Source organism: Hemiscyllium ocellatum, chromosome 18 (genome assembly GCF_020745735.1).
Source record: "Hemiscyllium ocellatum isolate sHemOce1 chromosome 18, sHemOce1.pat.X.cur, whole genome shotgun sequence".
NCBI classification, from domain to species: Eukaryota; Metazoa; Chordata; class Chondrichthyes; order Orectolobiformes; family Hemiscylliidae; genus Hemiscyllium; species Hemiscyllium ocellatum.
Genome location: NC_083418.1, coordinates 52,517,637 through 52,530,480, shown reverse-complemented (window position 1 = coordinate 52,530,480; position 12,844 = coordinate 52,517,637). Strand labels below are relative to the sequence as shown.

The window sequence follows — 12,844 nt, the reverse complement described above, 5'->3', positions numbered from 1 at the left end:
AGGCCTGACTAATGTTTTATAAAAAGTGATTTAATGCATCACTTTTTATCCAAATTGTAATTATTTGATGCATTTACAATTATGTGGTAAGATGCTTGGTGTTGCAGTTACAATAATCCCAAACTCTGTTCAAAGTCCAATACTTACTCGTATTAGAGGAATGATTATAGAGACTTTTTCACAACATCCAAATACTAGCAAACGAACAACCTCTCAGTAAAAGGCAGTTCAAAGTTGCCTACATAAAATGTAAACCTCAGAATCCAAATAGAATGAATAAATGTTTTATTGGCATGTTACTCAATTGTGAACAGCATTGGCCATGAAAAAATACTTTAACCAAAAAGAAAACTGTCTCATTAAAAATTGAGACCACTTGGGGAATCAGAGGAGGGAGAAATGGCGATGGAGATTATGCAGCAGTTAAAGTTTCCAATTCCTAATGCTCTTCAGTTAAGTGTGTAAAGTGAATCTAGCCATGAAACAAGCTCATCATCCTAAGTGTTTTCTTTTGAATTGTTGAAAATAAATTCACACTTAAGATGAACTACCTCTTAGGTCAAGTCAATTAAATACAGCAGAAAATTAAAATCATTCCTTGCTTCTTCATGGAACAAGATTCACAAAAATAATTAATCTTTGATACAGAATCACAAATTATATTACACATAATTAGAAATCAGGTGCCTCTAAGGTTGGTAAAAACCAAAGTTTGAGCAAAGGCATGAAAATTATTAATACCCAAATACCAACTGAACAAATGAGAAAGAAAGAAAGCACCTAAAAATGCAACAGTTCAAGTAGCCCTCTAATACTATACCTCGTGTGCAGCATTTGCATGGTGTACGTGCATGAAATGTGTACCTGGACATGTGGTGTACATGTTTTGTTTGCATGTGGCTTGTGTCATGTCTGCCATGTCCATCCACGTACTCCTAGATGCCAGAGACAAATAATCTTCAACATCTTCAGCCAAGATTCAGTTAATTTATGTCAATCTGCAGCTAATGTCGATGCCTGTACATTCACAGAAACAATACAAGGGCTGGAACCTCAAAATCTACAATCTGGGAGACAAAAGTAAACCCATCATAGTCACTACAAACAAAATGATTGAGTGCAGATTTATAAAACCCTCGCATAGAATTCCAGGCCAGGTAAAAGTTGCCGATAATATTTGTTCATTCGATTTATAATGAAGAATCACCTCTTTCTACACTGCTGATGGTACTCCATCGCCATTAATCAACCATCAATACCTCCCTTCCCTAACCCATATAGAATATGCATTTTTTAAAATTTATAACGTAGGTGCACACTTATGAATAAAATAAATGACAAATTCTGAGGACTGTGCACAGCTTTTATTCAGCTACAAAAACCTCTTTAGGCAGAGGGGTCTAGTATTTCCAGCGAATATGTGCAGAGTCCACATTATCTTCAATCATTTTAACCCCATTTTTTGCACTTCCCTTTTAACTTTACAGTACAATAGACTATAGTGCACGACATGATTCAAAGTCAGACAGTGATCCCCAACGGGGCACTGGGCTTCTGATTGGTGGCCAATCAGTGCTGGTGTCATTAGGTACACCTAATGATAAATGGGATAGCCACAGGAGTTCTACACAGCAGTGGTGAATCAGATTTCGGTTCCAGGGATGACCTGACCAGGGAGGCCAAGTTTCAGTCTTGGCTGGAGTCTTTGCTAGGGCCGCCATCCAGATAGATCTTCAGTGCTTTCTCTTTGCGAGGTGAGTAATTCACCCGGTGGCCTGATTTTTGAAGCCGGCTGCTTTCTTTCTTCAGTAGCCCGTTGCGTTGCTCTTCAGTCATCTCCATCTGAGCCTCTGACTTGTCCCTGCAAAGGAGTGCAGAAAAGCTAACTAGAAAGCTGCCAGGAATACACTTTTATTTAGAACGACGCACCTTGAGCTTCTTGGTAAAAATAAGGCATACGTCAGGATAATATCCTAGCATAATTTTACCTACTGCAATGAAATTGCCATTTAAAAGTAATACATTAAAACATTGATAGCAGGTTTGTTTTCTACATAGCTGAAGCCAAACACAAGATTTGCTCTGGTATTAATATAATGAACAATTAAACCTAAACCAGATAAAGCGACTTCACGGTGGCTCAGTGGTTAGCACTGCTGCCTCACAGCATCAGAGACTCTGGTTCAATTCCTGCCTCAGGCAAGTGTCTGTGTGGAGTTTGCACATTCTCCCTGTGTCTGCGTGGGTTTCTTCCGGGTGCTCAGGTTTCCTCCCACAATCCAAAGATGTGCCGGTCAGGTGAATTGGCCATTCGAAATTGCCCATAGTGTTAGGTGCTTTAGTCAGAGAGAAATGGGTCTGGGTGGGTTTGGTCTTTGGAGAGTCAGTGTGGACTTGTTGGGCCAAAGGGCCTGTAGGGAATCTAATCTAATCTCAAAACCTTCCATGGAGATTCTCCAATACATTCCAATTCAAATTCAAAGGAATCTGAGAGTTGAAATCCCACTCCTAAATCATGAGTACAAAAATCCAGGCCGTCATTCCTGTGCAGTACAGAGTGAGTGTTGAAGCTTTGGAAATGTCATTTGGATACAACATTAAACTGAGACACTGTTTACCCTCTCCGGTGGATGTAAAAGATCCCACAGTATCATGCCAAAGCAAAGCAGGAAGTTCTCGATGTCACTGAAACTGACTACTTGGTCTTTATTATATTGCTGTGTGAGAAGAACTTGCTAAGTGCAAATTGCTGCATTTCAGTATGGTAACCGGTGACATTTCAAAAGTTCTTAAAAGTGTTTTAAGACATTAAGATTGCAAACTCACTATACAAAAGCAAGTCTTGTGTTCATCCAGATAAGGACTATTCCAACAGATTAGTTCTAACTGCGCTGTAGTTACTAAAATGAGATGTTATAATGCCCTGCTCAGTTTAGTGAACCCATTTACCTGTAAAAGATGACTGCTCCATCATCACAGATGTAAAGTGGCCAAACATTCAGGGTTGAGACTTTAGGATTCCAGTCTAAGTCCTGGTGAATTTCCAGTACTGAAATATCACATGGGAATGTTCCCCGGCCCTGCACAATAGATAATGTGAAGTGATGTTAATAAATGATCAGTGATGTGCATTTAAGCTCCCTTAATGCTAATAAAAGAAATTAAACCACTGAATCACAAAAGTGCTAATTCTGGAAGAAGCATACTCTTGCAGAAGACTAGGGTTTGGGAAGTGAGGGAGATAAAATAGGGGAAAAGGGAGGGGAAGTATTTATTAAAGATTTGTGTCTCACTTTTCCACAAAAAAGCAACATGTCAACATCTCTTGTATGACTTTGCAAAGTGGAATAACTCAAGAGATTATGGATCGATCTACTAGTGCATTAAAATATGATACAGTGTAAGAATGAGATGGAAGAGTGGAAAGAGGATCAAGCCAGCAAAGACTGTTGACTGTATGCCTGTTTCCACACTTTAAAAACGACATGACATTCTACAATTAATTGCGTTCAGACAAACTGAATGATTAAAAAGAATGGCTCAAAGTAAACTACTCACCTTAGCAAATTCTATGCTATCAATGGGAATTTCACTGATTGCATGTAACTGTTAAACAAAAAATACAAAAGATCAGACAAAAAGTTCTTACCATATGCATGATTACTACAAAACATTTATCCCACAACTGGCCTGATTAACTTTCAATGTGATTATCTTTGCCAACTGGGCAGATTTAAATGCCAAACCAGTATCAGTTGTCATCATCACTTAAAAAGCAATAGTTATTAAATGGTACAGTTGCAACCTGAAACTTTTTTTTCTCTTTTAGTAATTTGGACCTATAATTTGCCTGATTACTTTGGAGCAGCAGTGGCCATAATTTGACAGCTCAAAGTGAACATCAATTCCAGAATCTCTCAATTTCATATGCTATGGACTAGGCCAGACCACTCAAAACATTCTTTAGCAGGCAGCCCAGACCATATCTTTGCAATTTGTTTCAGTAAGCATACAGTGAAAATTACCCAGATTAAGTTAACGAGGTTGACTACCAGGTTTAAAACAGACAAAACATTTATTCACAAAATGAAACACTAAGAACTGAATAAAAATGCCTACAGAACTAGAGTTCAGTATGTTGTTCCGAATATATACAACAGTCCCAATAAGCAAACTCTCTTTAAAACACGGTACAAAAAAGGATCACATTTTAGCGGTTGATGTTATAAGGGCAGACGAGAGTGTTTCCACACAGCTCTCAGATACAGTTAAATTCCCAACCAGTTTTGGACTGAACTAAACTACCCAGCTCAGCTGGAGAGCTGACCACTCCCTTTTCTTTATAAGGTCACTTCTAAAACATTACAACTTCGGCCTGAAGTCTCAGTGGGCGGCACGGTGGTTAGCACTGCTGTTTCACAGCGCCTGAGACCCGGGTTCAATTCCCGACTCAGGCGACTGACTGTGTGGAGTTTGCACGTTCTCCCCGTGTCTGCATGGTTTTCCTCTGGGTGCTCCGGTTTCCTCCCACAGTCCAAACATGTGCGGGTCAGGTGAATTGACCATGCTGAATTGCCCGTAGTGTTAGGTAAGGGGTAAATGTAGGGATATGGGTGGGTTGTGCTTCGGCGGGTCGGTGTGGACTTGTTGGGCCGAAGGGCCTGTTTCCACACTAAGTAATCTAATCTAATCTAATCTAATCTGTTTACATATAAACAAAAAGGCCTCTCAATGCCCTTTAATCACTGTATCAAACCAGACTGATTGGAGCCCGGCCTGGAAAAACATCAAGGACAGAAGTATCCTTGAGCCAAGGAATAGCTTTTAGACAAAAAAAGGACTGACTTTGTGACACGCACCTCAGATGTCAATCATCTAGCTCTGTGCACTCAAAGCACTCTTAAGTACCCCACTTAATTCAATTTCCCTATACTTTCTACATTTGGTTCAACATGTCTGCTATTTCTAAGAGCCAACACAATCTATTTTAAAAATTTTAACTTTTTGAAAGTCCTCATTTTCTTTTTAAGAGTAGTTCAATAACTTGCTTGAATTGCAATCTTACTTTGTCTTCACATTTCTTTTTGGAGAATGACAAAACATTGTCTTAATGTCAGTGAAGGTTTAAATTATGCAAACTTATGGAAATCTTAGCACTCATTTGCCTAGACCTTGCTCTTTCCTAACTTTCATGTAACTATATCCAATCCATTTCCCTCATCGCCCATATCTGTTATCCACATAAGTAATGGTACTAGATTTGTCAAGCACCTTTGAAATTCATGTTAGCTTCTAACTATGTTCTCCCTATCTGGACATACAAGGTGACATATGTAGCAAATTTTATCTGTAAAATCTTTCTTACCATGGATGCTAAAATGGGTAAAAGCCATCAAAATGACCACTTTGTAAATGCAATCATTACATTGGCCACATCCCTGTCCTTAATCCCACATCCACGCTCAATGCAGCTCCACAGCCTCTATTTTTCTCTCCTTATTTTGTCACTTATAAAAATTTTGTTGAAATAAAACTCAGGACAAATGTAGAGATTCAATGGACTTGCCTTCATGTATAAAAGCAAAAGTATCTATGGGCTTTGATATTGTTTTGCCATGTTAGAGGGAGTTGTTACATTTATCCCTACTCCAATATCAAGTTCTGATTGTCATAACCAAGATTTATAACCTTCTGCACCAATTAACTTATTTAATATTTATTTATGGGATGAGGGTGTTGCTGTCTCAGCCAGTTTTTGCCATCCCTAAGGATGAAAGTTTCCTTTCCTATACAAGGACATTAGGTTTACCTTGAAGGTATAGTATACTTCATTCAGCAATTTGCCCAATGTAAGAATGAAACAATATATGGCATAATTTGGTAGGAACATGAACTGAAAACGAAGCTTGGTGAGGGACAATCTTTAGCCAATGAGAATAAAGGAGTGAGAAAGAAACAGGAATGACAGGGTTAATTAGGGTCAAATCAGATCAAGAAAGAGTAGTAAGAGGAGGAAAGAAAAAATTATATTAACAGACTAAAAAGAGACAAAGGGGGGGTAAAACAAGTTGTAAAATCTTTTAAATGTCTATTAACTATCTGATGGAAATGAGATTGATCAGTTAAATTATCTGGATAATTAGCGTTGCTTTAACAAGAACATCATGGTAATAAAATGTTACTTGCACTGTTAATCAGAAGCACTAATTTTCTGCAGCATGTTTAATGGGGATTTAAATTGATAATTGAGCAAGTTCCATTTGTGTAAACTTAACAGAGGAGTAGTGTAAATCAACCAGTTAGCTCTGAGGATTTGCAACGTGTGGCATATCTCTTGACCATCTAAACACGCTGATCAACCTACAAATTAAAAACAGCATGCATCATTAACCGCTATTCTTCAAACAAGATTTGGCTCATTATCAAAGGAGCTCTGCAGTTGGAAAATATCTGAGTGTCTAATGAAACATCTCATCAGATTTCTTTTGTTAAAAAAGAAAGAGAATGGCTGTTTGAAGTGACAAACCTTCTCTTTCAGCTCCTCAACACTACTGCTCTCCAGGACAATTTCTTGAAAGGGGTCCAGCTTCATGCAGGACGGCCTCCACCGTCTGGTCAAAACTGCCAACTGTGACAGGGACTTCATCTTCTCAGGCTCTGAGGGAAGACCAAAAGAACATAACAGAATTTCCAACAGCACTTGTTTATCACTCTGCAGTGCATCTTCTCTCCACTGCACTCTTATTCACCACTGGATCACTGTGAGTGTATTATATTCTAAGAGAAACAATGTCCTACTCTCCAAGTTTAATACATCATCTCCCAGCCCGACAACTCATTGAGGAGGATACAAAAAGCAAACTAGTAGAAACATAGGCACCTCCAAGCCTTCCCTATAGATTATTTATCCTGGCCAAGTTAAACAGCACCATTCTTCACCCTATCAAAAATAAATCCCCACCACCACTGAGTACTATTTGTACAAGCATAGCAGTGTTTTAAGAAGGCAACCTACTTCCACTTCCCTAAGAGTCAATGAGAGACAGAACAACTTTCATTGCTTTCTTTTCCCCAAGTCAGATAAAAAATTATCCAAGTCAAAAAATCAAATATTAGTAAGTAGTCAAAGCATTTTGGACTGAAGTTAAGAGAAATTTCTTCACACTGAGAATCTTTAGAATTCATTCACTAGAAGGTTATATAGAATCCCTATAGTGTGGAAATAATCCCTTTGGCCCAAGTCCATACCGACCCTCCGAAGAGTGACCCTCCGAAGAGTGACCCACCCAGACCCATTCCCCTACATTTACCTGAGACTAATACACCTAACCTACACATCATGAACACTGTGCAATTTAATATAGCCAATTCACCTAACCTGCACATCTTTGGATTGTGGGAGGAAAACGGAGCACCCAGAGGAAACCCATGCAGACACGGATGCACAGTCACTGCATATATCAAAGTTTGGGAAGGACCTCCCCAGGAATCACATTTCACACAGCATGTATGGAATTGAGACTAACAAGATCAATCGTATCATAGAATCATAGAAGCCCTACAGCGTGGAAACAGGTTATTTGGCCCAACAAGCCCACACCAACTCTCCAAAGAGTAGCCCACCCAGACCCATTTCCCCTACCCTATTGCTCTACATTTTCCCTGACTAATGCACCTAACCAACACATTCCTGAACACTATGGACATTTTAGCATGGCTAATTCACCTAACCTGCATATCTTTTTGTGGGATATAGGTAAAGTAGTGTTACTTCTGCAATCATAATTACTTATGCAAGGTAAATGAACTCACACCAGTGTATAATTGTTTCAACCAAGAGCTGAGTCAACAAGAATGAAAACTATGTGGAGGAAATATATAATAGCTTTTGTATTAGCTATAATGTGCACAAGAATGAAACGTGCCTGCAAACAATGGTAAACAAATAGATAAGGTGCTGTGAGGATGTAGGTTAAGCCAGATATGCTTGTACAAGCAGTAGTTATAAGCATCTGTTTCCCACTTTTGCAAAAACACAATTAAACACAAACCCCAATTAAAAGGTCATAAGGATCAATATGGTTGGGGAAAGGGAGGAAATGGCACAGGTGAAGGAAGTAGATAATTGTGAAGAAGGATCTACCTAACAATGGGCCACAGCAGGATGTGGTGAAATGGCCGAGCAAAACTTGTCTTGTGCATAACAAAGTACCGGATAAGGCAAGAGACAAACAATAGTAATGGGCACCGGGTCGGGAGTAGTGAATCCTATATAAGATATGTACTTGCTAAACTCTAGGTGCCTTACTTCAGGCACCACGCTTGCAAGCATATAATAAACATAGTGATTGCTTCAGATCTTGTCTCGGACTAAAATTATTGAAGTGAGTGAGCTTTGTTTTTCACATTTTGGACAGGGGAGGAAACCCTCAGACATGGGAGAATATGCAAACTTCACACAGACAGTCGCCTGAGGCTGGAATCGAACCCAGGTCCCTGGCACAGTGAGGCATCAGTGCTAACCACTGAGCCACTGTTCTGCCCACATGATCATACTGAACAAGGAAGTAGACTCAATTGGGCATATGAACTATTCTATGGCTCTCATCACCCTTACATGAAGTATCTCCCTAACGATACTTCAGGAGCATCTTCACCATAATGACTACAGCAGTTCAAGGTGATTCACGGCTAACTTGGGGTGGAATATAAAAGGCAGTAAACATACGCATCTCCAAAATGAATTGAGATTAAAAAGATCCCATAATACAACGCACAGGTGCTAACAATTACTTCTTCACCTGAAGGTTACACTGAGGTTTGAGCAAAACAAGCAACATTTGCAATGTCAGCACAGAGAGATGAAATTAAAAACCAAAGTAATTCAAACCCAGACCAGATGTGAAGCACAGACAAAACTAAGTGTCTAAAAATGCAGAACATTAATTATAACTGCCCGTAAAATTAAATAGGCCAATGGCCTGCAGAATTAGAGCAGCACAGTGGCTCAGTGGTTAGCACTGCTGCCTCACAGCACCAGGGACCTGGGTTCAATTCTAGCCTCAGGTGACCGTCTGTGTGGAGTTTGCACATTCTCCCTGTCTGCATGAGTTACCTACGGGTGCTCCAGTTTCCTCCCACAATCCAAAGATGTGCAGGTTAGTTGAATTGGCCATTCTAAATTGCCTGTAGTGTTCTGGGATGTGAAGGTTAGGTGCATTAGTTGGGGACAAATACACGGTAAGGCAATGAGTCTGGGTGGGTTACTCTTCAAAAGGGTTATTGTGGACTTGTTGGGCCAAAGGGCCTGTTTCTACACTGTAGGGATTCTAATTCTAATTCTAAATTTCTTTGCAAGGTAACCCTGATCACTAACACCCCTGTTCATGTCAACCTGAGGAGGTCAGGTCCCTCAAAGCCTGAAGTTGAAGAATTCCTATTCCGATATTTAAATCCCATCAAAAGTTCACTACTCTTCATCTTCGTAACCTCCTCCAGCTTATGGTACCCATGATTTTCCCAAGACGCCAGGGTTAATGCAGTAGATTCTGAAAGGTAGACAAAACGTTTACTGATTATCTAACCAACAAAGTCTTATTATCATGTTTCATCGTTGTTTCAAATTACTTTAGGAAATTATCAAAATATTAGGAGGACCAAATCTATTGACTTCTGTACCCCACACAAATGGTTTTCGATTTACTAACTACAGTTCTCTCCACGGACTGAGGTTGGACCTGACTTTCTGTAATATGGCATGTTACATGATCATGAACTGAGCTTCCTATCTCCTCTCTAGCACCAGGATTGTCTGTGCCCACATCAGTAACATTGCCCACTTTTGCCTCAACTCACCTGCGACTGAAACCCTAAACCATGCCTCAGTCACTTCAAGACAACTATTTCAATGCTTTCCTGGCAGTTTCCCATTTATCACTTGCACCAAAATTCTGCTGCTTCCATCCTAACGTGCATCAATTACTCCATTATCATCTTGTGCTTATGTCCTAAAGACTTCCTCACTGACTTCCAGATGCCACAAACCTGACTAAGTTCTATCACGTATCAAATCTCTCTACTGCCTCAATACTCCCCACCTTTGTAAGCTCTTTCAACCATACATCCGTCTGAAATATTTGCAGTCCTCCAATTCTTATGCACCCTGATTTACATTGTGCTGTCATCAGCGCAGTGCCTTCAGTTGTTGAAAGATTAAGCTCTAAAATTTCTTCCTGAAATTCTTCCACCTCTCTAATTAATTACAAAATTCTTTAAGAGCTACTTCTGTGATCCTATGATCTAATTTCTCATTAAGTGGCGCAGTGTTAAATTTTGTTCATTATGTTTCTGTGAAGCACCTGGGGATTTTAAAAAAAAACAATAAAACGGTTTTATATAAAAATTCTTGTTGAAGCAGCATTACCATTAAGTGCCTCAAGGAAAACCTCCCAGTTAGTGGATATGTTGATATCTTCCTCATAGATATGATAGTCCAAAAAAATTGTCCCAGGATTTTTCCAGGTTTTCTTCCTCAGTCTAAACCTATTAAAACACAATAGAGATTATCAGCGAAGGGAAGCTTTTTATTTTTAAAGTCAAGTTATATTGCGTTAATGTATTGGCAATGTAGTATTATGAAGGCAGCCTGAAAATGAACAGCTTGGTCTGACTAGTTCAGTGTTTTTCAATGAAGTTTGCATTAGTTATTAACAACTTAGAGGCATATAATATTTAACAAAAAAAAGAACCACTTTGTTCCATATAATTTATTCAAATCATCATAAGGTTGCTTGCAATAATCTCTGTAATTATATCAGTCAAGTTTCAGTGGCTAATACTTTCAGGTTTGAATCAATCCTGAAACTGATGTATATAACCTAGGCTGACATTTTTAGTCCAAAACTGAATGTTCTGTACTGTCAAAAGTATCGCCTTTCAATAAATCAAGGCCCTGTCATCTTTTGTGGATTTAAAAGACTCCAGGGCACCATTTTAAAGAGGAGTAGAAATGAAATCCCCCACAGCATGGGCTAATATTTGTTGCTCAATCAACATCACTATAAACAGTTTACCTGATCACTTATTACACTTCTGCTTGCGGAAATTGGCTGCCCTATTTCCCTTTATGATTTTCCTTCCTAGGTCACAGACACGACTTCTTCATTTTCCAAACAAACTTGTAAAAACTACCTTAAGACGAATGACAACACTGATTCACTGTGAGAATGAAACTGATCAAAGCTGCATGTGAGCAAGAATGGCATCAAGGAGCCCAAGCAAAATGGAGGTAAATGGAAATCAGTAGAAAACTCTCCAATGGTTAGAATCAGAGTCATACAGCATGGAAACAGACCTTTCAATCCTACATGTCCATGCTGACCAAGTTTTGAACTCTCCAACCTTCGGGAAAATACCGTTGCTATTCATCTTATCTATGGTTCTCATGATTTTACAAGGTCACCCTCAACCTCCTCTGCTTCAGTGAAAAAAGTCCCAGCTAATCCAGCCTCTCCTTATAACTCAAACCCTCCAGTCCCGTCAACATTCTAGTAAACCTTTTCTGAACCCCCCCCCCAACCTATTTACTAATCTCCTTCGTAAAGCAGTGACCAGAACCACACACAGAATACTTATAAAGTGGCCTCACCCGAGTCGTGTACAACCTGAACATGACGTCCCAACTCTTAAATTCAAAGGTCTGAGTAATGAAAGCAAGCATGTGAAATGCCTTAACCACCATCTACCTGTGACACAACTTTCAAAGAACTGAACCTCTAGGTCTCTGTTTGACAACACTTTCCAAGGAGAAAGTGAGGTCTGCAGGTGCTGGAGATTAGAGCTGAAAATGTGTTGCTGGAAAAGCGCAGCAGGTCAGGCAGCATCCAAGGAACAGGAGAATCGACGTTTCGGGCATAAGCCCTTCTTCGGAAATGAGGAAAGTGTGTCCAGCAGGCTAAGATAAAAGGTAGGGAGGAGGGACTTGGGGGAGGGGCGTTGGAGATGCGATAAGTGGAAGGAGGTCAAGGTGAGGGTGATAGGCCGAGTGGGGTGGGGACAGAGAGGTCAGGAAGAAGATTGCAGGTTAGGAAGGCGGTGCTGAGTTCGAGGGATTTGACTGAGACAAGGTGGGGGAGGGGAAATGAGGAAACTGGAGAAATCCGAGTTCATCCCATGACGGTTGGAGGACGAGCGCCTCATCTTCCGCCTAGGAACCCTCCAACCACAAGGGATGAACTCAGATTTCTTCAGTTTCCGAAATGTCGATTCTCCTGTTCCTTGGATGCTGCCTGACCTGTTGCGCTTTTCCAGCAACAAATTTTCAATACTATCCAAGGCTCCATCATAAACTGTGCAAAACCTGCACAATACAGCCTTGTCAATTTGTTGAAGATCTAAGATCAGACCTAACAGTTCCTTTACAATTATGGAGTATTAATTGATATATCAAGTTGGGGAGGAGAGCAGGGGTACAGGAAAGATAAATTAACTATGCAACAAGAGTGTATAAGGCTAGTAGGGAAATTTCATCAGCAAAGCCTCTGCTGCATTCTACAGATTCGATGGGAGGACTGTCAAACAAACCTTATCGTTCTTCTTGAAGTCATCTCCACACGAATTCAGACAAATCTCCTGCAGAACCCATTTCAATAAGACGTACACCATTTCAATGGCCAATACGTATCATAGAACATAGGACAGGACAGGCCCTTCAGCCCTCAATTTCGTGCTGACGTTTTATCCTACTCTTAGATCAAACTAACCTACATACCCTTCACTTTACTATCATCCATGTGCCTATCCAAGAGTTGCTGAAATGTCCTGAATGTATCTGACTCTACTACCA

The 12,844-nt window shown here is 39.9% G+C and overlaps 1 protein-coding gene across 3 annotated transcripts in view; it reads right to left on the bottom strand.

The window, feature by feature from the left end:
• Positions 1–268: 268 nt before the first annotated feature.
• usp47 (ubiquitin specific peptidase 47) overlaps positions 269–12,844 on the bottom strand; it is a 153,823-nt gene continuing 141,247 nt past the window's right edge. For all 3 annotated transcript variants that reach the window (XM_060838995.1, XM_060838998.1, XM_060838997.1), the window contains 5 exons: positions 10,424–10,542; positions 6,527–6,657; positions 3,559–3,606; positions 2,950–3,080; positions 269–1,861 (listed from right to left, as the gene is read on the bottom strand). In XM_060838995.1, the coding sequence (XP_060694978.1) occupies positions 1,687–1,861; positions 2,950–3,080; positions 3,559–3,606; positions 6,527–6,657; positions 10,424–10,542 (604 nt within the window). In that variant the 3' untranslated portion in view covers positions 269–1,686. The remainder of the gene's footprint in view (positions 1,862–2,949; positions 3,081–3,558; positions 3,607–6,526; positions 6,658–10,423; positions 10,543–12,844) is intronic.